Here is a 27902-nt window from a genome sequence, read left to right as displayed (position 1 = left end):
CAGGGTCCTGGGATCAAGTCCCGCATCGGCCTCTCTGCTCAGCAGGAAGCCTGCTTCCCCCTCTCTCTCTGCCTGCCTCTCTGCCTGCCTCTCTGCCTACTTGTGATTTCTCTCTGTCAAATAAATAAATAAAATCTTTAAAAAACAAAAAAAAAAACAAAAAAAAAACAAAAAAAAAAGAAATAAAAGTCAAAACCAAAATGAGATGCTACTTCACATCTGGTATGATGACTAGAGCCTAAAATTTAAATAATAAATGTCATCAAGGATGTAGAGAAATTGGAATACTTATGCACTGTTGGTGGGAATGCAGAATGGCATCAATGCTTTGGAAAGTAGTTTGGCAGTTTCTCAAACAATTAAATACAGAATTACATATGACCCAGAAATTCCTTGTCTGTGTACACACTCAAGAATTGAAAGCTTATATTGCCACAAAAATTGTATATGAATGTTTATAGCAACCTTATTCATGGAAAAAAAATGTTCACTGATGGATGAATGTGTAAACAAACTATGGTATATCCATACAATGAAAGATTATTCAGTCATAAAAAGGAATAAAATAATTATAAATGCTACATCTTGGATTAACTTTGAAGACATTATGCTAAATGAAAACAAGACCCCAAATTTCACGTACTATATACGATTCTCTTCATGTGAATGTACAGAATAGGAATATCTGTAGAAACCAAAATAAATGGTAGTTACTTTAAGGCTATGAGGAGATAAGAGAAAGAGTCTGAGATTTCTTTCTGAACTGATAATTATATTCTAAAATTGTTTATTCTGATGGTTGTACAGGCTGTGAAGACACTAAAAACTATTGAATTATGCACCCTAAATGATACAATAAATTCTCTGTATGGTATGTAAATTATATCTCATAAACCTATTTAAAAGAATAAAACATTCTCCATTCTCTCCAAGTCAAATAATTCTATTTCACTTCTTTATTATTACCAAATGAAGTGATGAATTCCTCTGGTAGACCTTATTATCTGAGTCAATGTAATATGTACTAATCTCTAGGGTTTTGTAACTAGTGTGTAGTGGTAAGTGCCTGTTGGTTTTGAAATGTTTGGTTTTTTCCCTAAAGAAGTGGATAATTTAGCTATTAATATTTTTTATATTTTATAATTCTGGAATAAATTTGATCATATATGATAAAAGCTTTGGTACCTCCACATTTGTAAAATGACTTCTTTACCTATTTTTCCCTCTATTAACCCCAACTTCTACATAGATACTGATTTCCTCATTTCCTGTTCAATTCTTCAGCAGTTCTAATTTGACTAAAGACACTACAGTGCCATCAATTTTCTTCTTGCTAAAGTCACTAATTATTTCCACATTGACAAAATCCAATATATTTAAAAATCTTTGTCTTAAGAAACTTTCCAGCAGCACTTGACCTTGTCCCTTCTCTCATTTTTAAGCCCTTGTCTCTTGTTTCAAGGAATGGAAATACACTTGCTTTTTATCCCCAGGCTTTTCCAGTCCCTTATGAACAGTTCCTCTTTATCTGATGGCGAGATATTAAAGCTCACTGATGCTCAGTACTGGCCCCCAGTTTCTGCATTTTATTTACTCTCTCCTTGCTGATCTCATCTACCAAGGCTTATTAATTCCGTACCCCAAATGTAGTGCCAAACGGGTCTCAAATGCATGCACTTCACTTAATCGCAACTATATCCATTATCGTTTCTTTTCTTTTTCTTTCTTTCTTTTTTTTTTTTTTTTTTTAAATTTGACAGAGAGAGAGATCACAAAGAGGTAGAGAGGCAGAGAGAGAGGGGGAAGCAGGCTCCCCACTGAGCAGAAAGCCTGATGTGGTGCTTGATTCCAGGACCCCGAGACCTCCACGGGAGCCTAAGGCAGAGGCTTAACCCACTGAGCCACCCAGGCGCCCCCCGCCCCCTGCCCCCTGTTATCATTTCTTTCTTTCTTTTTTTTTTTTTTTTTTTAAAGATTTTATTTATTTATTTGACAGACAGAGATCACAAGTAGGCAGAGAGGCAGGTAGAGGGAGAGGGAGAAACTGGATTCCCGCTGAGCGGAGAACCTGTTGTGGGGCTCGATCCCAGGACCCTAAGACCATGACCTGAGCTGAAGGCAGAGGCTTTAACCCACTGAGACACCCAGGCACCCCCGCTATCATTTATTAATTAGAATCCTAGAATAACTTCATCATTGGACTTCATACACTCCCTCTTGCCCTGTGCAATACATTCCTCAGCGTGAGCCATAGTGAGCTCTAAGAATTAAGGCAGATCATCATATCCCCCATCTAAAATACTTCAAAGACTTCTGTTGCATGAAAAATAATTGATGAGAACACGACGCCTGCCTCCATATTCTGATCCTGCCTATCTCTTGCCTTCTCTTTTGCTCTTCCCTCTGTGTTCACTGTATTTCTGCCACAACGCCACAATGAACACACAGCGGCAGAAACACAAAAAACTCTTTTGTTCCTCAGTACAGATGTAATGTATCACATTACATTAAAGTGATAATCCTATTACCACATGAAATATTAACTTACAAAATAGTTCCTATGTTATAGGTGACCAAAAACATGCATGCACACATACGTATGTGGTAACTATCTCCCACCCCCACCAAAAAACACACTTACATATACTTGGCATTCCAAACTAATTTTTCAGGCCTGTCAAAAGCAAAATAAATTGTCAGTTATCACTGCTTTATCAAACCCAACTGACATGGCAAGATTAGAAGAGAAAAACAGTGACTAAGAGCAGCCATTGAAAATTGGATAGGCTGACATTAAAACAATTACTATGTAAATTGGTGCCTGGAAATGACTTACATAGATATGCTCTATAGTATGCTTGTCACTAGCCAGATGCCAACTTGACATTTTATTCTGCGGCTTTTGAGAATGGGACTGAAAGAACTTTAGCTGAACCAAAATGGTTTCACAAGAAAATCACATGACAAAAAAGCTAAAGGAATATAAATAAACTTCCTCTTCTTTTTGAGTATGAGTGGTTCCCTTGAGAAGTTAAAATATATATATATATAAATATGGTTGACTAACTATAGCATATTTAGGTATTCTGATAATCTTGCTTAGGAATCCTTTTAAAACAAACCTTCTGGAATTAAACTATTGAAACAGTCATCTATCAGTAAAGCAATTTTATAAATGGCTTTTGATAGACTGAGGCAATAAATCACTTACTTATTAGGGTTCTGGTCATCGTGCACTTATAAATGTTATCAAAACATGGTATAAAATATATTTTTATTTGATATATATTATATATATTTATATGTATAAAATCCCTGTATTAATGAAGTCAAACAGATTGTAGTATTTTGAATTGGTTCCCCTTCCACATACATCCTAATGAACTGTCTGGATCTGAATTGGTACCATTTCAGGAAATTACCATGATTATTAAACAATGGCACAAAGTCATGGAGAATGTGGGCCCCAAAGGAAGCTCAAAATATAACTCTCTGTCAGCTTTTTGAAGTCATTACTGTGCAATAACATTTTAATACATCTAACATTAAATGAAAAAATGTTCCAAGTTTCCTTTCACATGGGGTGTATATATTCTCATTTTAATCTGAAATATGTTAATATAATTAAAGAATCTTTAAAAGCGTTCAACCAGGGGTGCCTGGGTGGCTCAGTGGGTTAAAGCCTCTGCCTTCGGCTCAGGTCATGATCCCAGGGTCCTGGGATCGAGCCCCACATCAGGCTCTCTGCTCAGTGGGGAGCCTGCTTCCTCCTCTCTCTCTCTGCCTGCCTTTCTGCCTACTTGTGATCTCTGACTGTCAAATAAATAAATAAAATATTAAAAAAAATTTAAAAAAAAAGCATTCAACCATTCCATTCTTAAGCTTATTTCATCTTAAATAAGCGAGTAATAAGTTACTTGAGTAATATTAATGCCTCTGTTACTCGAACAAATCTATCAACAAATATTAAGAATATATACAAGTGAAATTATATGTTTCTTTCTTTTCTGATATTACTCTAAATGGAAGAAGACATAAATTCATGAGTGAAATTATATGTTTCTTTCTTTTCTGATATTACTCTAAATGGAAGAAGACATAAATTCACTTAATTTTGAGTCCTCTCAACATAGTACTTTTAAATACTAAGATTAAATTTCACCTTTTGAAAGAGTGGCTTTAAATGAATATACATATTGGAGTTTTAACAGTTCTCTCTCAGTAATTGATTGAAGAGGATTAAAAATTTAATAGGGTATAGGAGATTTAAATAAAATTATCAATAAATTGGCTTAATTTTTATTTATTTACATTTATTGAACACTACAGTCAATAATTATATAATAAACTTTTTCTTAAAATTTCACATGAAATATTTACCCCAATACACCATATGTTAGGATATAAAAAAACTCTCAATAAATTTTAATGGATTGGGTTAATACTGAATATATCATATGATCAAACATGAATTAAATTAGAAATCAACAAAAATAATATAGGTAGAAAAGATGCAAATATTTAAATACTAAATAATATTTTTACTAAACTAGAAATATTATTAAAAATTTCAAATTCAGTTATATAGAAAATATATCCCAAGACTTGTTTAAGTGTTATACATGTAAAAAAGTCTTTATGGGAAAATTTATAGCTTTAAATGTTTAAAATAAGTATGAAAAAAATTTCATATTAAGTATTTAGGTAAAATAAGTATAAAAAGGAAATAAGTAAATGACTGTCAAAAAGAGAAAAAAAATGAATTCAAAATTTAGTACTTTGAATGGATCAATAAAATTTCTAAATCCTCAGCATTTCTAAAGAAAAACAACAAAGAGAAACCACCAATTGCCATTATCAATTATAAAAGATTGGAAATCATTAAATTTCCATTAAATATTTAAATATTAAAGAAGGGACATTATAAGTATAATCACGCCAAACATTTGATATTTAGACAAAATGTAAAATTTTCTCAAAAATCCAACTGACACTGTCACAAAATGAAGCAGAAAATCCGGATATCCCTAGAGCTGTAAAATATTTTACATTTGTAATTAAAGCCTGCTGACAGTATTCTGGTTTCTGGGTAAGTGGTAATAAGCAGATGTGATTTTCATCCCGTTAAACTTGTCTCTAAAACCTAGACAGACGTATGGCTCCACTGACTGACAATATTAAAGAAAATAGCAAGAGGTGGAGGAAAGGACATGAGAATTCAAAATAGCACTAAAACAATACTACTTCTGTGTTCCTGAAAACATGTGTGATTGGTAAAAGCAAAAATACATTTTCTAATGCAGTTTACAATACACATAGATATGAAGACAACTGCAGCATAGAAGAGAAAGTATAATGGGCCCTACATAATAAGAAGTAATACATAATAATAATAATATTTCTGTATTAGGTGTTTAAAGTGGTAGGGTATTAAAAGTATTATAAATACACTGAAAAATATGTCTTTTGTAATCCCTAAAGTAAATACGAAAATATTATGCAAAGATATCATCAAAATCACAGTGGATACATTGAAATGGAATACTAAAAAATGCATAAACAACCCAGAGAATGCAGAAAAGGTGAAATATTAAGGGGAAAAAAATAACCAAGTAAACAGAAAACGCCTAGCAATAGGAGAGTACATATCTTCTGAACTATGCATAAAACATTCATCATAATAGACTGTATCCTGGGTCATAAAACACAGATACCACAAATTTTAAATACTGAAATCTTAAAAAATACAGTCTTTGACCATAATGTAATTTAATTAAAAATTAATAACAGAAAGATAGGCATGCACCACAATTTGTAAATCAAAAACATGTTTTTAAGTAATCAGTGTGTACAAAGGAAGTTTCAAGGGAAATTTGAAAATATTGTGAAACAAACACAAATAAAAATAAATGTTAAATTTTTTGAATATCTAAAACAATTCTTAGAATAAAAATCATTCTACTCCTCTATAATTCAGTGCTTGTAAAGAGGAAAAAAAAAGAGTCCTCAAATCAATAATTCATGATTTTACCTTAAGAAACCAGAACAAGAGGAGCAAAACAAATTAAAGGGAAAATTTCTTTCTGTAATTGTGGAATTATCTCTATTTCCTTGATGTTTTATTAACTCTGCTTCATATATTTGGATGGTCTTTTATTAGGTACATATATTTCGTGTTGTTATGTCCTCTAGGAGAACTGATCTCTATCATGTAATGACTTTTATAGCATGGTAACATTTTTTTTTTGCTTTGAAATCTATTTTGTTGACTGACTATAAAGCTATTTTAGCTTTCTTTTTCTTAGTATTACTATGCCCTATCTTCTGTACATTTTTTTTAAACTTATTGCATCTTTATATTAAAAATGCATTTGTTTGAGACAGCAGGCAGAACTCTGAAAATCTCTCCCTTTTATGTGCATATTTAGACCATTTATATTCAATGTGATTATCCATATGGTTGGTTCAACTATACCATTTTACTATTGCTTTTCTATTCTTACTATTTAATCTTATTCTCCTATTCTTCTGTCGGTAGCTTCTTTCAGTTTAACTATATATTTAATTATTCCATTTAATCTTTTTGGAGGGTAGAGTAGATATAACTCCTTAACTGTATTATTTTAGTGGTTGCTTTAGGGTTGATGGAATATAATATTAACTTATTATGGTCTACCTTTAAGTAATATTATATGTTTTGATTTATAGTATAAGAACCTTAGAAAAGCATGCATCCATTTCTCTCCTTCAGGCCTTTATACTACTCTTGCTATACATTTTGCTTCAATTTCTATTATAAATCTCAAAATGCATTGCTGTCATTTTTGCTATGTGAATCAATTTTCTTATTAGATTTCAAAAATAAAATAGTCATTTTGTTGTTTACCCACATAATTACATTTTCTGTTACTTTTTCTTTTTTTGTCTAGCTACAAATTTCCATTTGTATAATTTTTCTAAAGGACTTCATGTAACATTATTTTTCGTGCAGGTTTTCTGATGAATGAGTTCATTCAATGTTTATAAAAATGTTTCCATTTCACCTTCATTTTTGAGGTACATTTCATTGACTAAAGGAAAACTGTTTTTTTCTTTAATTTTTTTTGTTTTTTCTGTACTTAAAAGATGTTGCTCCACTTCCTCACTATCTTGTATTATTTTTAAGAAGAAGTTTGCTACCATTCTGGTCTATGTTCCTCCAGATTTCTGTATCTTTTTTTTTTTTTTTTTTGCTCTTTTTAATATTGTCTCTTTATCACTGATTATAACAATTTAATTATGCCTACTTATTTTATTCTCCTAATGGTGTAATGTTAGAGATCCAAATACTCCAAAGTCCAGTGGTCCAAGCCCTTTGAGGGCAGGATTCAAAAGATAATTTATCTAATTTTTGTTGTTGTAGACATTTATTCATATATATTATTAAATGGTTTATTTCCAAAAATATTTATGGAGAATAGATCAAACATTTCACAAAAATGTTTGAGGTAATAGTGCTCGCTTCGGCAGCACATATACTAAAAATGTTTGAGGTAATAAAGTAACTGGCTACCCTACTTAAAGATATTACAATATATACATAATTTAAATTGATTGGATTAATATAGAGATGTTTTAAAAGCCAAAAATAGAATGACAGTCACATTTCTAGAAGATAATGTAAGCAGAAATGAAGAATATTGGGTTCTAATTCTTTGTTTTGTGTTATCTAGCTGTATGAGTATAATAAAAAAAAAAAATAAATAAATACTTTTAAAAAATTATAAACTCTTTAGTTAGGAATAGTGCCTCAGCATTGTACCATTTCTTCACCCAGTACACTGTTTTCCCAATTTGACTATAAAATAATTTATGTTTAACTTTCTAAATCTCTAAGCATTTTAATTCCCAATTAAATAAAGAACTAAACTTGGTGAATTCTGAAATGTGGTTGCAGCTATGTTTCTATTGATGTGATACCTTATATATTATAACTTCTTTTGTCTATGAAGAAATTAAAGAGACTTAGTGAAATCTAATCTAAATGGAGTCATATAAGGTAGTTTCTATTTTTCCTTTCTTTTTTAATTGAAAGAAGACAGAAGACTAAAATAGCTGTGTTCATTAGTGTTATTTGACAAATATTTCTGACCTTATAGGTCAAATAGAATTGGACCTTGTAGGATTGCACTTCCTGGGCTCGTGAGCTGTGTGACTAATTCTGACCAATGAGTTGTAAGCAGAAAACAGTATGTCATTTTAGAAACAGACCATTTATTTACCAGCTTGAGACCCATCAGTGCTCTCATTTACCTCTGGCAGAGTGATTAACAATGGTAAAAATGTTGGCTGGTCCCACTGACTGCAGTGAGCAGAGACATTCCTGCCAAACAGAAGTGAACAAATAAAGCAGCAAGAAAGAATAATCATTGTTTTGAGCCATTGACATTTGGGGTTGTTTATGACCACAACATAACTTTCTGACTAATGTATTTAATATAAGCAGATAGAAAAACAAACAAACAAACAAAAACACAAAAAATAAAGCTATACATTAGATTAACTAATGGAATGACCTATGGATTGATTTATGCAAAAATCTTCACTCAAACATTTTATTCAAATCTTGCAACACAGAATTTGAATTTTTAAAATGTGTGTTTTGATAGTGTATCCAAAACTAAATATTTAGCCTTAGGCAGTAGGAGGGAATACAATGTGACAATGTTGGGGTTCTGGAGCAAACAGCCAAGAAAGAATTCTTGAAACATCTTCGGTGCAAAAAGGTGGTTCTGATAAAGCACCAGGACAGGATCCATGGGCAGAAAGAGCTACACTGGGATCCTGAGGAGTGCAAGTACGGAGGGGAAGGGGATGAAGGATACTATAAATCTCTAAGGAATTTGGAAGCAAGGTTTCCTGGACTTTGAGGGGCTAACTGTTTTTAGGAAAAGGTCTGTTTACTACTGTCTAGTAAAACCTCAGTCATAAGACCTTTCAGATGTATAGCAGGAGGCCATATGCTTGGAGGATGATTGCTAACATGAATCTTGGGGGAGGGTGGAGTTAAAGATAAAGGAAGCTTCCAAGAATATTTATATATTAAAGGAGACTTACAGATCCTGGAGGTTGGGCTAATGTTAAGCTAAGATTGACCTTTGACATTAACAAAGTATTGATATCACAGTAGTTGAGTTCATAGAGGAAGGTCACTCTGCCTGTCTCAAGGACTTGTCCATGGGCTGTAAATAAGGAAACTTATTTTTTTTCTTTGCTTTTGTTCTCCACATCAGAATGTTTAGGTGATGGTGAGGAGAATGTGAAGGTCTTAAGAACCTCAAATGCAAGTTCAGCTAAATGCCCACAGCAAAAATTTTGACATGTATTGCATAAATAATAAAATAACTTTTAAATATGTATTATATATTTAATATAACATATTAAATATATATGTGATATCGATATAGATATCGATATCTATATCTATATCACTAGCAAGCCTGGTACTTATTTTATAAATCTGAATTAAAATTTATTGTTTGGCCTGTTGCTATTATTGAAATAATAACTTTTTTTGGTGAAACCAATAAAATTATAAGACAAATTAATGTAATTAATTATAAGACAAATTAATGTAAGTATGTAATTAATTATAAAACAAATTAATGTAAGTATGAAAGGAATGACATTATATTTCAAATAAACAATGCTGTAAACTAAAAATAATTTTTAAATCTCTAGGTTTAACAGATATCAATAAGGAATATTAGAAAATATGTGTTTTGTTCTGAAAAAACACAGAAGATTATGATAAATTTTCCATTTGTTTTCACCAATAGGAATAGTTTAGCAAAATATTTATAGATTATATTTTGTTAGCTTTTTAAAATATCTTCATGATTTGTCATTTCTCTCAAGTAACTTTTTAGAGAATTTAAACTATTTTTTCTCTGGTGCATTTAAATTTTGAAGAGTGTTTTTGCCATTCATTTAGATAAATTGTTACTTAACAAAAAGATGTTATGTAACATCTCTTACTTAACTTAAATGGCTCATCTCTAAGACATTCTTAAACTCCAAGTTAATTTTATGCAAATGCCTATTTTAAATAGTACAGCAATATGAAATGCAATAATTACAGGCATTTTCATCCATATTCCTATAAGTTTAATGTAACAAATGTTTTAATTGGTCCCTATTTACTCTTTGTGAATTTGCTACCCATCAGGAACCATAATCATATAAATTGTTTGACTTTTCTTTTTTTACTTATTTCTTTAACACATTTCCATATTACCATATTGTCTTCATATTTAACATATTTCTATTCTCCACCTAACTTGAGAATAAGCCTAAAATACACAGGTTGCAGATTCTTAATAAAGCCCTGGATAGGCTTCAGTATTTCTAGTAATACTGAGAAGGAGTCATCGGGAGCCCAACTTCTAGAATCCAGTGGCTGAGGCTGGGAATGAACTCACTTTTCTCTGGAGCGCGTTAAGTACTAGAATGACTATATATAATTCAATCAGATTAAACCCTGTCACAAAGTGGCTGGTTTTCCTTCAAGTAAAAAAATCAGATCAGCATCCTCATTATCTTTTGCCGAAACTATTACAATATCTAATCTTTCTGTCTCATGTCTGCTGTCTCCATTGTCTGCCCTGGTACCAGAGGAATATGGAAACATGATCCTGTTTTCCTCATCACTAACAACATGTGAAATATTTCACGTTGACTTCAGGCGAACATCCAAATTCCTTAGCATCACTTTAAAGATGCTCCCTGATCTATTCTTAACAGACAGACTCATCTATAAAAATTTCCCTAATTCTTTCAGACAAAGTTAGTCATACTTCCTTTGGGCTCTGATTATTGCGTGCCATCTTTTATGTCACTTGTCTCATTTGAGTCAAATCATTTTATATATCTGCCTACTGGTCTGTAAAACCTTAAGGGAAGAAACCATAATGTATTCATCTTCATATCCTAAGTGTCTCACTCGTGCAGTCCCTGTCTCCCCTAATTTCCTCCCTCCTTCCATAAAGGACTTGACAGGTAAAATAATAACAATTAAAAAGCAATAAGAGCAATAACAATAATGGCAATATTTATCAAACCCTTGCTATGATCAGATATGCTGCTGTACTAAGTTCCATGCATGGATTATGTAACTTAATTCTCATGGACACATTATGAAGGTTGTTTATTTTTAATTTAATTATTTAATTTATTCTAATTTATTTATATATTTTTGCCCCTGCATTGCCCCACTTATTGAGAGAATTGGTTTTACAGAAGTTGAATAACCTGCCCATTGTCACTCAGGTGTAAATGGCAAAGCCCTCATGTGAACCTAGATAGTCTGATGTATAAAGTATGATTTTTCAATACTTAAGAAATGATTATCAGCACAAGATAGAGAGTTTCATGTTTGTCTAATCAAAAAAAAATTATACACATTCATGTAAAGAAGGACATTTTACCACTAACAGTCTGCTGATTAGGATAAGGCTATTTTTATAGGTACACTGTGTCAAGTCTTGATAGCTGTATTTCATAGGCACAGAGAAGGCTCTGAGCAGAGCATCAGAAATTAAGAAGTTGAAAGAAATAAAACCTCTCTTACAAATTAATAGCTTATATGGCTTATATGAAAATATGGATTGTATGAAAAATGGCTTGTGTGAAAATATTTTATAAAACTTATTTTAAAATATTTCCAGGTGTTAACAAAATGAAAGCTTTAATAATGCAATAAAATAATACTTCTTAAGTAATTCTGACTATCATTTTATATTGAAGAGACTGTTTTTGACAAGTACAGCATAACTTATATGCCTGTCTCAAAACAGATTCCCTTAGAAACAGACCTGAGACAAAAATTTGACTATAGTAATGTTGAGGAGGAATCACAGAAAGTACCTGGGGAGGCTGGATAAGGAAGTAAGACAGGAAAGGAAAAAAAAGCCAATAAAAGATAAACTGTAAAAACCTTGTCTCTGTGGGCAACTGAGGCTCCATCTTGCTGGGAAACTCAGGTACATAATATAGAAAACACCTCAGAGTTACCTCACCAGAGGGCTGTTTATTCTACAACTTCCCTCCTTCGTTGGTTGAAACGTGCTCCGGGCATTCATTTCCACCAAAACTTCTCATCTGCTTTTGTTCAGAGATGAGAGGAAGCACTTGGTTGGCAATCTAAAAGTATTTATAAAGGATCCTCTTGGCATGTACTGGGCTGGTGAATGCTAAGGAACTCTTGGTGGCCCACTGGTCCCATCTGCTATCACCTGTCACTCACATGTATGTCCCTTCAGTAAAGCAGAACTGTTCTTGAACCAAAAACATATACATGCACATAGATACAGAAATGCATACATACGTAGACAAATAGATGTGTATACCGTATATGTAATTGTCATGTTCAGCAGGATATTTGACACTTCAACCTCAACGTGGTCAGAATTCAACGCATGTTCACCCTCAAGCCTTTTACCCTTGAGAGGTGCCCTTCATGTAAGTCTGTATTTCATAAGATCAATTGCCCCTGTCCAAAACATGGGAGTCCTCCTGAAACTACTTCTCCCAGACAGTTACCAAGTCATATCAGCTGTATTCCTAAATATATGTTGAGGACCACCTTCAGCTCTCCCTTGAATTTCTGCAGCACTTTCCAAATTTAAGTTTAAAACTGTAACTCTCTATTCTGTAACCCCTATTATATTGTAAATGTGTTGAAGTCAGGGATTAGGTTTTGCTGAATGTTTCTTCTCCATTTTGGATTCTGGCTTATATCAAACCTCAGTAGATCATTGTAACATAAGGGAATAAATGAGTAGAAGAGATCTTTTCACATCTTATGTGTGATAAAAGTTTGAGCTCACAAAGATAGAAATTAATGAATACACTTTTATGAAGGAAAGCCTTATTTACATAGGATCAGTCTTGCATTTTTTTGTGTCTTCCTATTTTCTGAATAGATTAGTACAGAGCTGTTATACATCATTATTGATTGCTTCTATGGTATTGCTCTGAATAAAATGCTTATTTAATTAATAAGCAAGTGATATGTGCAATGTCTCATCTTAATGTTTGAAAAATAATTTGGCTTTTTGGGAATATCAGTTGCATTCCCAGTGGCGCTCTTAGGTATGATGATTTGCACAAATAGGTACAATTATCCTGAATAGTGATGTAGTGAAACACAATTATCTGGGCCTTTGGCATTGTTGAGAAGAATGGATGGCTCTGCATGATTATAATGAGGTGTACTTAATTACTTGGGCACTCTTTTCCAGACTTGTGCATTATAAGTGAAAACATCCATCTCACAATATTTCCTTAGAAATCACTCACAGATCTGTTTCATATGCTTTATATTTTTTAACCATTCTGTGTTATCTTAAAGTGAATTTAGGAATTTTTCCTAGCATTTAATGCCCATTTCATGCTATGACTTAGATGTTATTTTCAATTCTTTTCATCATATTTAGCAACATCAAAATCTACTTGTTTTATAGGTATTATTACAAATAATAAATTCTGAGATTAAATAATCAAAACAAATGGAAAAAATAAAACAGGAAATATTTATATTTATAGATTTATATATAGATTCAACTTATTTATCTAAAATATTTAATTTTGTTTTCTAAGATAATTTGATTGGCTTTAATTGCATTGTCATGTTTTCCCAACTTGTTTTCTTTCTTTCTTTTTTTTTTTAAGATTTTACTTATTTATTTGACAGACAGAGATCACAAGTAGACAGAGAGGCAGGCAGAGAGAGAGGGAGAAGCAGACTCCCTGCTGAGCAGAAAGCCTGATGCGGGACTCGATCCCAGGACCCTGGGATCATGACCTGAGCCAAAAGCAGAGACTTTAACCCACAGAGCCACCCAGGCACCTCATGTTTTCCCAATTTGTAAGGCAACTTTTGTTGTAGATCCACAGTAATATTTAATATATCCTATTGAGATCATAGTAAAATGAAGTATTGAAATGACTGAGAGAAATATTTTAAGTAATGTTTTAAATATTCTGGTGCATTTCTCTACATATTGGTATACGATATGCACACTTCACATCATGTTTCCTCATCTAGCCTATATTGTAACCAGTATCATGACAAAGCTAAAGCATTAGATGCTTCTGCATTTATGAAACTGTCTAATTCTAGATTGCTACTCTGTTTTTTGTTTTCAAGTTATTTATATCAGGAAAATCATTGAATTTGACAATTGATTGAAATTTTACTCTATTTTAGTTTTAAGTAGTTCAGAGACTTCACAAACTTAAGTGCACTCATCGTCCTCAATAAAGCTTGGTCAACTTGCTGAACTAGGAAGTAAATGAGATCTGAGACCAGGTTCCTTCCCTTGTGTGGCTTGAGAACTAATTAAATAAAGAATAAGTATGCAGGGGCGCCTGGGTGGCTCAGTGGGTTAAGCCTCTAACTTTGGCTCAGGTCATGATCCCAGGGGCCTGGGATCGAGTCCCGCATGGGGCTCTCTGCTCAGCAGGGAGCCTGCTTCTCCTCATTTCTCTCTCTGTCTCTCTGCCTATTTGTGATCTCTCTCTCTGTCAAATAAATAAATAAAATCTTAAAAAAAAAAAAAGAATAAGTATGCAAAAATAACAATTACACATAGTAAATTGTTTTTAACTGTGCCAAAAGTTAAAGCCTATGTTCTTTTTGGTATCTTAGATTTTTTTTTCATAATGAATAAAGCAACATGGAATTCCTAGTTATAATTTCCACTAGAAATGTGATAATGTCTGTGTTTGAATCTTAGTGTAACCTTATTATGTGGTTGTATCAGTATATGCTTAAGATGAACTCTTCATTCATTTCATTGTAAAAACGTGTTTTCCCCCGTAGAGCTCAAATATTGTCCAGCCATTGAAACACACCGCAACCCAAACTGATTAACTAAGCATAATTATTATAGTTGGATTTCCAGAACTTCCCAGGAAACCCATTTAAACCTTAACCATGTGCTAAGTGGGAACAATTTTAACTCATAAAATTTGTTCTTCCCACTATGAGGTAACATTAGGAAAAGTTTACATCAACAAGAACATGTTTCAGTGCTCTTCTTACCTAGTATCTGAGTCCTTCATACAAAAAGGATAATTATTTTATTAAGAGCACATGTAAAAGAGATCATTAATGAATTCCATGAATGAACTGAGTGATTATTATGGTGTACAAGCACTGGTTGGTAAAGTAGTAGACAAAGTCTACTTTTCACAGATGTTTGATAACAGTGAATAAATAGCAGTATAAGATATGCTATAGTTTTGCATTTGACACTGCTTTTTTCTTCTTCTATCATCTCTAGTTGTAAGCACAAGATGTACCTGGAAAGGCTGCCAAATACCAGCATCATTATCCCATTTCATAATGAAGGTTGGACTTCACTCCTGCGTACCATCCACAGTATAATTAACCGAACCCCAGAGACTCTGATAGCAGAAATCATTCTGGTAGATGACTTCAGTGATAGAGGTAAGATACAATTAATAATATTTTATCTGATACTGTTATTACCTACATAATCATTAAAGGCTTAAAAAAAGTCATAAGATTATTGTGATGTTTCTTTCTGATTCTATCTGAAAGGTAATTATGAAGTTTTGACTATGCTGTGATTTCATAAAATGTTGGCCAAATTCAAAAGAAACTGAATGAGAAGGTATTGGTGGTGTTTGGGAAACTATAAGAAACTTGCATTACATTTCTGTTGTAAATTAGACAGGTGTTGGCAAAATGCCTCAAATTCTATTTTCAGCTTCAGGACAAACACTGCAAAATATGTTATTGTAAGTACATATGAATGGGGAAATATTCCAATGGATTTATAAAATCTGCTCCTGTTTCTGAAAGGCATCTGCTTTATTATTTACCAGTATGACACATTCTCTAGGCTACATGTGTGTTACTTCATAAATACTAGAAATGGTAAGTAATACATTAGCAATTCTGGCTATTTTATCATATTTGAACAATAACTAACTTCACTCCTGCGTAGTGCAATGTATCAGAAAATTTGATAATTTGACATAAATTTTAATATTTCTACCATTCTGAAAAACATGGTATGGTTTATAAAAGGCAAGGGAATAAATTTATAGAAAGTTTCCTGAGATTAGGACTTCACTCACCATCTCTGGCCTGAATGTGAGAATTGTTAATTCTGCAGGAAAGGTAGTTTCTCTTTTGGGACAGATGTGAATGGACAGGAGGAAACCTTTCCTAATGATGTTAATCTACTTGGGAATACAGTGTTCTATGTTATATTTCATTGCATGAAGGAGCTCTGCTAACCTGTACTGTGTATCTGTAAAAAATAATGGCAGTTAAAGAGTTTAATTGCATATTATCTTTATGCATCTTGAAATCAAATGGGTTAATTGAAGCTTTGGAAATTTCATACACAACAAAAATGTCAGCTTCTTCATAGTCTCCAAAGATAGTGTCAAAGAAAAACTGTTGTGTGTGTTAATCTTAAGGTTTCTTTAATAGAGTTCCAGTCTTTAATGATATACTTCAAATAATTATTCACAGTTTACCTAATATTAATTTGTCTTGAAGTTTATATGACAAAATGAGGTTGTCTAACATCATTCCATTAAAATAATAAATTACCAGCTTGATAATTTAGGTTGATTTCAAAGCAGTTTTTGCCTGGCGTTGCTTAGGTAGATATGCACTCAGTACTACTCAGTAGTGCAAACTGGTATCTAAAACTGAAATTTATTACTTAAAAATTTATTTAAATAGCACATAGATGTCTTTTTTATTCTAATCAAGGCTAATATTTCAAAGTAGTCATTATACCTCAGGCTAAAAATAAGCATTTTAATGCATTAAAGCTAAAACTTTAAACTTGGCTTTTAAATGAAAGAATGAGAAGGGGGAATAAAGATCTGGGCCTGAATATCACCGAAAAAAAAGGTCTTTTGTGGTTGACTGGTACCAAGGGATATAAGATAGTGTTTTTGTGGAGCATCTTCTACATAATTAACTTGGTCTTGGTAAACTGTTCATTACAGCAGAATTTTGACCAGGAGATAATATAGTAGGAAGCACTCGGTAGCAGAAAATTGTGTTTTATAGAGCATTTTTTGCTGAATATTTCTCAGAGACATTTTTCACTTGAACATCTTTAAAGGGGGAGAAAGTAGTGGCATCTACATTTGTCTTGACTTCAAATCACTGTCATCTTTTGCACAGTAGCTACTTTGATGGACTATCTTTCTGCATAGAATGTTACCCAGGAAGTAAATGACAGAAGACTGTCAATGTGATTAGTGTAAGAGAATTAGGACAACTGAAAAAGGATTATTTGGGATAGTAATGGTGATTTTGACTTTTCTATTAGAAATTTTTAAGGATAACAATGATTTTTAAAGTTTTGGTAAGTCATTAATTTAGAGATTCTATTCCTATGAACTATCAAGTTGAATATATTATTTTAAGAACATTAAACTTTCAAAAGGTCATTATGTTAACCTATTGATATGTGTAAAAGTAAACTTTGGAAGAAATAAGTTATAAAAATACTTCTATAATCTTTTAGAATATGTCATAATTCTAAAGTTGTAAGGAATAGGAAAGATTGTTCTTCCAGATTTCTGTTTCAGATTTCTAAAATCTCATCTGATGGACTATGAGGGGTTTTGTGGACCTAAGAAGCATCAGTCCTACTTTCTGAATTATGGGAAATTCAGAACATTAACATGATGAATACAAGTTAGAATGCCAACACCAACTACTAACTGTATGACATCAGGTTAATGAATTCTGTGTCTCGATCTTTTTTTTTTTTTTTTAATCAAAATGGAGATAAGTCCTTAGTTATCTAAGTAACTCCTCAAAGAGAGGTCAGGATGGAAATCTGCCTTGGATTGCTGAGTGAATGGTGCACTGCAAAGGAGAGTATTTGCTCTCAGCTATTGATTTCTACTCATCGAATATTCCCCTACTACTATAATATAAATGGCCTCCATACTTCTTTGTGGGGATCCTCTCAATTTAATCAAATACATTCCACAAGAATTTCTATCTTATATCTATTTATCTCTCTTATCATCTACCTATCATCTGTCCTCTCCAGAACCAACAGAAGTCAGAGGGCATGTGAAGACCAATTGTGGTGATTCATAACATATTAGAAAAATTAAGACCTCTTTGACATTTAAAAAATCAAATTTTACCAATAAGCAAGTGGAAGAAAAATTACATTCTAGAGGTTCATCAAAAGGAGAATAAAAATAACGTGTTACCTCCTTATATCACATAGGGGCCTTACATGAGTGTTTATCAAAATTCTTTTCAAATTTCTTTCCTCTATTATAAGAGAAGGAACATATCTTAGAACATCTCTTATTTACAGAGACTCTAAGAGAAGTTTTGTTCTCCTTTTTATTCTGATATTATCTCTGCACATGCTGTTAAAATTATTATACTTTAAAGTATATTTATACATTTTTTGGACAACCCAGAAATTGTAAGCCTGCAACATGTAGGGTCTTTTTCACCAATTCTCTAAAAATCAAACTAAGTAGGTCAGACAAAATTTAAAGTATAGGAGGATAGTTTTGTCTTGCTTTTGTTTGCTTCCTTTGGGAAATTATTTCTGAAATGTTACACTTTATTTTCAGAAATATATTCCAATTTTAGGTGTGGTTAATATTCAACTAAACACCTTTGCATTAGAGCTTTTCTGGATATTCTGCAATGTCCTTTTGCCAAAGGCAATAAAATTTTGACAAGACTAAATTAAATATTACTAACTTATATTTTATGTCCTCTAGGTCAATAGAATAGCTACATATGCAAAGAAAGAAAAAAGAAAAAAAAAAAAAGAAGAGCCAACATGTTAGCTGTTTTAATAGCATCAGTTTAATATCACTTGGAATTCAGAGTTCCCAAAAAATGTAAGCCCTCTAGTAATTGGCAAATTGTGTAGTAGTTGTTTTCATAGCAATAGAGAAAAAAGTGCTAAAGTATTTCATAATTATAGAATAATTTTGAATATTACAAAGTGATTTTTAAAAATCTGCTTGAGTAGGGTTGGCCCAGTTATAAAGAAAAAGCAAAATGAAACAAAACAAAGCAAAAAACAAAAACCCCACAGGTGCATGCCCTCTCCAGCAGTTTCTCAGTTTAGATACTCTTCCTAAAGCAAGCTTGATAAACAGAATGCTGTTTTAGCCTCCCATCAGAAGCCCTCTGTCTACAGAAACATGAAGATACAAGCCTGCAGGTAAGTTTTCAACAACAACACTATGTTTTTGCTACCTGAAGCTTACCAAAGTTAGTGAATGTGATTTTTTTTTTTTTCCAGTAAGCTCTCAGAAATACATTTAACAACTTAACTTGAGGCCTATAACAAGGCTTCATGATGACTTTAAAGCAGGACTAATCCTGGGCTTATCTCCAAATTCCAGGCAACCTTAACAGCATCCACATGGAAAATGTTGAAATGTGTGAAATAAGCTGGGGCTTAACCTCTGAGATAGGGCATATTTGAACCTGACAATTCTCTAAACTTTGTGTGCTTAGATGAATCCAAGTTCACATTAGGATAGTCACAGGAGAGTTGCTGACACCCTTCCCTTAATGCAAGTATGACCTTTCGACAGTTGCAAACAGATGCAAAACAGGTGCACACACACTCAAAGCAGGTGCACACACTCTCTCTTGCTCCTGCTTGTTCCAAAGTGCCTGGTCAGGAAGGGTAAGAGTTGAGTATTTCAGTTTCAAAAAGGCCTGTTACGCTCCATGTACAAGTTAGAGGGAAAATCAAAGACTAGAAACTATCCTCCCAACCTAGCAAAGCCAACAACGTCAAAGAAATCCAGGGTACTTTTCTGCAGATAGTTTAAATCCTTTTGTCCCAGTGTGTGGCCCCAGGACCAGAAACATCAGTATCACATTGAAGCTTATTAGAAATGCAAAATCTCAGGCCCCATCCAGATGTATCAGAATCGTTATGTCAACATGATCCATGTGTACTTTTTAATGCAAATCAAAGCTTCAGAGAAACTTTCATGTATTTCAAAATTAGGGTTCAAGTCATATGAGTAGTATGAATGTGTAAATAGTATAATTTTTTAAATTTCCTGTTTTTTGTGTATATTATTATAAATAAATTTTTCTATCTGTTTTTATTGTTTAGTGTGCAATTGATAGTGGGTTTATAAATCATTAAGAAAAGTTTGGGATGGAAGTCCGATAGCATTATTTCCACATTATTTTAGATATCAGTTTTCCATTTATCATAACATTTCTTTGATAGATTTTGGCATTTTCCACAAATTTGTAGGCATTTGCTCTGCTTTCTGATGAATTCATTTTATAGCATTTTATGTTTAATTTCAAGTTATTACCATTATTTTCTCTCTTGCCAATTTTCCTTCTTTTCCTAACATTTTATAGATCTATTTTTCTTTGGAATCATTCAATAATTCCCATGCCAACTTCAGGAAGTAGAAAAGAAATATATATACATATATATGTAACATAATATATAAATATTTATATAGAAAAATATATATGATCAACCAATAGCAAAGCAATTGCTGTAAAGATCCACATCACCATAAAAATCTCTAATTCTTTGCATGGTTGAAACTGTTTATGTGTCTTTAAAATGGTGTGAATATTTTAAATCACTTCACAAATGGTAATGATGAGTCTTGAATTTGGTTCTATTTTACTCAAGTAGTCTCCAGGTGTGCATTAAGGAAAGTTTCTCTAAGCAGACAAATCAGTTAGCACACGTTTTACAACTATTCGAAGTTGGAAGATATCAGTGTGAAAAGGTCATAAAATAGAGAATGATAGTGCATTTCTATTTTATATGATAAAATACTAACACTAAAGTGCATAAAAGATTCTGAGATGACAGTCAACAAAAATGTTTTAGGGCTAGTTTTCCATCAGATATTCCACTAGACTATGAGACATGCAATTTTTATATCTCAGATTTATTGAGAATGAGTCACTGTGATGAATCTTGGAATTGTTTAGATTTGATATTCATATTTTAAATTGTAAGGATAATTGTACTTTAAAAGAAAAATACAATATTAAATACTACTAAGGAGCAGGAACTAAGAAATGTTGTAAAATACAACTGTATATTTTTCTGTTTAGAAATTTAGCATCACCTGCTAATGAACTAAAAGATAGCCGTTCTGATTGCTGATGATAAATTTAAATATCATGTTGCATTATGGTGAAGTGTATAATTTTAATAAGGCAGTTCCGTTTTACCAGTGAGTTTAACGTTTGTGGTTGAAAGGGAGTCAAAACAGAGTGGCACCGTATCCTAGGGTCATAAATACGAATGTCAAAGAGCAATGTGTTCTCAAGGTCAGAGGAAGATGAGCTTCTAACCTACAAGCGTAAATTTGGGAAGTTACAAAATCCAAAATTAACTCATAAAAAAATCTTTTTGTGTTCATAAAATATGAGTGTTATCCATTAGTAGCAGAATATGCTTTGATAGAATCTATGTCAGAAGGCAAAACGCTTTTGGGGTTTCTATCTCTCTACTTTTAAATTAAAAATCCAATCTCACATGATGTCCTCGTCTATGTAAACAGTTTACCTGACAAAGCTAATGAGAAGTACATATTCTTGTTGAGCTTCACTTTTGCCTAAATGTTTAAAGTAGCATTTTGTGGTGTCCTTTTTCTTCTGTATAGCAAATGTGAATAAACTCTCCAGTTTTCAGGAACGTTACTGAGAGCTATACACACATTTACAGCCCTCACAATTACTACTAGAATCTGTTATTTGTTCTTGTAGAAGCCTATTTTAAGTAGGTGCTTATTTTGCAGACTAAAATAAAGGACCTTGACATACTCTAAAGGCATATCTTATTCTTTTCTTTTAATTTTTAATTTTTTATTTTTTATAAACCTATATTTTTATCCCCAGGGGTACAGGTCCGTGAATCACCAGGTTTACACATTTCAGGCATATTTTATTCTTAATGAATTATTGTCTGAATTAGCCTTTATAACACTGGCCCTGGTAGGTTCAGAGCACTGCAAAATATTCTTAGGGGGTCTCTATTCTTCTGTCCTCCAAGGAAAGTCATGATATCTCTAAATTTGATTAAATTAATTTCAGTTTCAGCAGGATTTATATTTAATTTACAAAGGTATGTTTGTGGAAACTTCCATTCAAATAGATACTTTATGTGGTTAGTTTTAACAAAAACTATTTTTTAAAATGTTCCACTATAGAATGTGAGAATATATTTTGTGAGAATGTAGTCATCAGAATGAAACACTTTCAGGCTAATTTTGAAGACAAAATTAAGTGTTTTGGAAAACATACAGTAGAAAGAAGAGGTATAACCGAAGGTTCATTGTCTGGTGGTACTATATGATAGAGATCACATATAATATTAGAAAAAATTTCACACCTGAATTTTGTTATTGTGTCTTTCCTTTTGCTGTTAAAAATATTTTGTGTACTTATGGGCGCCTGGGTGGCTCAGTGGTTAAGCCGCTGCCTTCGGCTCAGGTCATGATCTCAGGGTCCTGGGATCGAGTCCCGCATCGGGCTCTCTGCTCAGCGGGGAGCCTGCTTCCTCCTCTCTCTCTCTCTGCCTGCCTCTCTGCCTACTTGTGATTTCTCTCTGTCAAATAAATAAATAAATAAATCTTAAAAAAAAAAATATTTTGTGTACTTAAATGAATGGGCTAAACAAATTAAAACTATGGCCATACCATACCATACCATACCATACCTCTGTTGTGAGATGTCTTTTAAAATACCCCTATAGAGTAGTCAGTAAGTTGAGGGGAAGGGGAGGGACAATTAGTACTTATATTTGCTCGATGAGTCTCAAGGTTTTTTAAGAATTTTTTTAAAAGGTGATAAGGCTCAGCAACTTGTCATTTTCTAACTAGCATTTTGTTCTCTTGCAGTTTTGTTCTCTTCTTAAATATTATTTTGAAGCGTATGAAATTGTCAGGTTTTTGTAGGACATTGAGTTTATTAATGTAGAACATTAATGTAGGTCATTAATTTTACATATTTCATCCTTAATAACTAAGCATCTTAAAACTTATCTATCCCCGTTTGAACGATTATGTAGGGCTCATGTTTAAAATCAGTGCTTTTGATGGTAGAGGATCGCAACTCCCATCACCAGGTTCTGGATAAGCCGATCTGCTTTTTCTAGAGGAAAACTCCACATGGTTGAATTAATCTGGGGTTGGCATAGAAAGAGATGCTTCTCTTCAAAGCAAAACTGTTACAGCTCGCCGATGTCACAAAGGCATGACTTCCTCAAGAAAAATAAATTGTGCAATTCATTTTATGGCAGATTAAATCCCATTTATTTTCCTTGCAGACAGCTGTTTTGAGTAGGATGTCAGTTGTATGAAACCATTTTATGGATGTTGGGCTTCAGATCTTGGGCAGACATAACTTTCTCTGATGAAATAAATGGTTATGTTTTATGATTATTCCTCTTGTCAGCAAATGTCAGTTGGTGAGTTTTAATAATACAGTGTTCAGTATTTCAAGCAGCTCTTTTTGATGTCTAAATATCCATCTGCTCTTAATTTTTTAAAAAAATCACTGCATTGACACAATGCAAAAAAGCACAAATATTTCCTCCTGTCAACCTTAAAAATAAAATAACCAGTTACTTTTCTAACAAAGTGAGTTATTTGGGAATAGCGAGAAAATTTTAAAAAATTTAAAAAAATAAATGCTTTATATCAACTGAGGAACAGTTCCATATTAGAGTGATAGGGTCATCGAAATAAAGGAATTTGTAAGTGACAGAGTATCATTGTAACATTTTATATGTGAATGAATGAAGACTCAGAAGGGTGACCTCCTGGGTCACACACTAGGGCTATTTTATATGCTTAAATAAATGCCAGACAAAACTAAAATGTATAGATTTTGTGCTTAGCTATATATGTTTCCTCACTGTAGTTTTCTCAAACATCTAATTCTGAGAAACTGGAACCATTCTGATAACTATATTTAATTTAATAAAACTGTACTACAATTATGTAGACACACTAGACAATTGAATTTAATTTATTACCCTATTTTTTGCCTTAGGATCAGGATCATAATAGAAACTATCATTTCATTGTGTACACACAAGAATTGGAATGGAGAATTCATGAGAATAATTCTGAATGACTTGAACATACAAATTCCAATATCCATAATGGCCTTCTAGGACTACAGGGGGCCAATCAGAGCCTCCCTCCTAGAGAAAATAGTTTTTCTAACATTCTGAAAGACTCACAACATAGTCAAATGGGTCATAAAACATAAATATGCTTCATTTAGCCTGATGTAAAGTAGAACTAATTGAGGTTAGTGAGTGGGGTTTAGGCTGGCCTCCCATAGGTCATCTGAATGATGTATCACTCCAGAGTTCAGTAGTCTACAAAAGTCGCTTCACTGTGTAGAAGCCAAGACACTTGCAAGACTACTAAGCGCTACACTCGTGCAAAATGTTTCCAAAAGTTGCGAGTCTTTTTAGTACAGACAGAAGCTAGGGTGAAGGAAGACACGACTGGACAGATATCTGCCATTAGATTACACCAGTTGGATAAGCATCACTTCTTTTTCCTTTTTTTTCCCCTGCATTGTCCTCGAAAACCTGGTAAAGAACTCTATATGGAATATATATACGTTTCTTGAAAAACTAATGGCTGCCTCACAGAATAGAAAACCTTAACCCCAATGCTATCAAAGGCAGTGGAAAAAAAAAAAAAAGCTGAATTTTCTATCTTGAATAAATTCTAGCTCTGTAACTTATCATTTTGACTTCTAAATATGTTTCTGCAGGATTATGAAGGCCATTTCCAACTTAGTGGGGATATATTTGGGCTTTGAAATCAAAGTTAAGCAACAGATTTTTTTTTTTTTTCAGATTGGTTACCCCCCTCTAGTTTTGCCCCCTCTAGTTTTGCCAGGTTGAAACACTGCTTCTTAGAAAATAAACTGAAGACTCTATGAAGAAAAGGAAGTATTTATTTATTTTACACTATTATGTTTGAAATTTATAAACTCACGGGACAGGTAGAAATATAGTGAGTAGTTAACAGTGTAGGTGTTAAGAGAGTTTTGAATTCAAGTCCTAGCTCTGCTACTTATAGCCTTTGGAAACTTAGAAAGGATTAGATATGAGAGGAGATTATACAGAAACAACAAAATAATAATTTCACTATTTTTTTTTTTTTACTCAAGAAAATCTCTCTAAACTGGAAAGGATAGGAAAAATAAGTCACCCAATATAGAGAAGAGATAGCAGGATTATCCATGACTGTTTTGAATAAATTCAGGCTTGAAGATCTAAACCATTGCTACATGCTCAAAGAAATTGCAACATTTATCTTTCAACCATGAATAATCTTCATGAAGTGATGATGAAGGAAATAACTTCCCAAGACTTGAGTCAGACAAAAAAATGTCTGTATGCACAAAAAGACAAATTTTCGTTTCCAAAATTGAGTGTACTTGTTTTTGATTTTTAGAAAAATTTTAAAGTAATTATAGCTATATGTTTTAAGTAATAAGAGATGCCTTAACTACTGTGAGTCAGCACAGGTTTAACTATTTATTTAACTATTAATCAAACATCATCCCAGTGGGAGGCATGACTTCCAAGTTCAGTTTCTCTTAGACCCAGAACTTCCTTATCCTACAGGAGTGACCTTACTTTAATATCCCTCGAAACCCAATGTGTCACACGGGTCCTTGGTTCCCAGGTAGAGGGCATGTAGCTTTCTCGGCTTTTTCTCAGATGCTGTAAACATCTGAGATTACTGCAGATTGCTTGACACAAAGCAGCCTGCATGTGCACCTTAATCACATTTCTCTATGAAAAGTGAGGCATGCATGGTTAGAGGTGCCTCCACTGAAATGGAAATCAAGCTGAGTCCAAAAGATGTCCTAGAAGATGACTCTCAGTGGTATGGTGAGCTTCTGGGAATCCCTGACATACTGTTTTTGCTAGCTAGCCTTGTGTGTTGTCCCTTATTTAAGATCCCTACGCATCAGTATGAAGCCCTAAAGAAAGCAAAATGGCATGGCAGTCCTGATGAATTACCCAAGACCCTAGATGGAGTGTTTATTTTCTAAAACCACATAGGCTCCTCACTGCAAAAAGATTTATGAATCAAAAGAGGTCATATTGATGAGCAGAGTCAGAGATGTATAATCCCCAAGATCCAAGTCTATATTTAAATATCTGCAGCTTTTAAGCGGTCGGCAATAAGCCGAAATGGCAATACTGAAAGCTATAAGCTCCTAAATGATGTATATATTCTAAAGTGAATTCATCTTTTTTATGGGAGTGCTTTCTTACAGCTGGCCTATGGTACCAATAAATTAGGTCCACTTGATGACTACCTTGATTTTAGCCGTATGATATCTAGTAAACTACATTTTCATCTACAGTGACATGACAGATTTTTGAAGTATCCTATATGCTGTATAGTAAATCAGAATTTTAAAGGAGCTTCTTCTAACTCTTTTAATTTGTAGGGCACAGATGGCTTGCTCCTCCTAAAAGAATAGCACTGTCACTAAGTTATAATAAGCCCACATTTACTAGTGATCAAGGAACTGATGATCAATTTCTAAAATTGAATCACCAAGCACAGGGGACTCATGTGGTAGACTTCACTTAGGACAGGGGACTTAGTAAATGTCTGCACTTGACTGAATGCCCTACTTCAGAACTGCTTGTGATCGTGCTGTTCTTAGAAGAAACTGGGATATTACCAGTAGGTAGAATTTGTAAGAGAATAGCAGTAGACACCCAATTAAAGTGCAACTCCATTCATAAGACTGTCATCCAAAAGAAGGCAAATCTGGTGTGTGAAAGAATGCACCTAAAGTCCGGGTGTCAAAGACTGATTCTCTTGCAGGCCAGAGGTATTTACTTCAAGTCCTGTATAGAAACTTGCATTCAATTTCTTTGGCCCATAGCCTAATTTTCTTCCCCACTCTCTCCTATAATCAAACAGAGCTAACATACTCTGTGGTTTAATGTATTGACACCAGATGATCAACCACTGCCAAACACATTTCAAGTTTTAGAACTGATGGCCTCTTGGGATATCTAGAATTTGTTTGTACCTACTTCAGAATTTAAAATTGTCACCCACTCTGCTAATTTTAGGGAAAACTGTCTTCGCAAAATAAGTAATACGTTATGTTAAACTTAGAGCCTTTGACACTGTAGGTCAAGAGTGTTTCTGATGATTAAGTATGGTGAAGTCACTTTTCTAGCAAGAGACATCCTAAGGCGTCACTAGTAACACAGCAAATAATCTTTTCAAATTCTTTAAGTTGCTTCCCATTTTAAGATCAGGGAAAATCTACAAAGTTACTGAAGTCCAGTGCTCACAGTGAAAAAAAAAAAATTGCCACAACAGCTCACATTAGTGCTGGCCTTCATACCTTGTAGGACTGAGAAAATGCTTATGGGTTACGGTTAGTGCTATACTTGGTCAAAATTGAACCCAGGGTAAGCTTTTGCCAAGACATTGCATGATGAATAATATCAGCATGTTCCCCATTTCGGTGTCTGAAAATGTAGTTAACTATTTTAACAACAGTGAGTCAAAAGGGGCAGGACCTGGGGCAGGGTGTTTGAGGAAGGAACGCTGGGTCGTGTTTCATTTTGATAACCAACCAGACATATCAGCAAGGGGCTCCCCCTTTTTTAATTCTGTAGTGAGTAGTGGTGGTTAAATAGGTTATTTGGGCATCATCCTAGGTTTGAATTGTGGCTTTACCTTTACTGGCTTTGTAACCATGAACAAGTTTGTTATCTCACTTGTCATATACTCATTGGGAAATTGGGTTTCCACATGGAAAGCAATTAGAACTGGAGTGGGTG

The 27902-nt window shown here is 33.2% G+C and overlaps 1 protein-coding gene across 1 annotated transcript in view; it reads left to right on the top strand.

The window, feature by feature from the left end:
• GALNTL6 (polypeptide N-acetylgalactosaminyltransferase like 6) overlaps positions 1-27902 on the top strand; it is a 1244627-nt gene that overhangs the window by 557925 nt on the left and 658800 nt on the right. Inside the window, exon 5 of the mRNA XM_059177707.1 lies at positions 15327-15493. Within this exon, the coding sequence (XP_059033690.1) occupies positions 15327-15493 (167 nt within the window). The remainder of the gene's footprint in view (positions 1-15326; positions 15494-27902) is intronic.

This window comes from Mustela lutreola, chromosome 1 (genome assembly GCF_030435805.1).
Source record: "Mustela lutreola isolate mMusLut2 chromosome 1, mMusLut2.pri, whole genome shotgun sequence".
In the NCBI taxonomy this organism is placed as follows: domain Eukaryota; kingdom Metazoa; phylum Chordata; class Mammalia; order Carnivora; family Mustelidae; genus Mustela; species Mustela lutreola.
The sequence above is the reverse complement of the archived record's forward strand: the minus strand, read 5'-3'. Positions and strand labels throughout refer to the sequence as shown.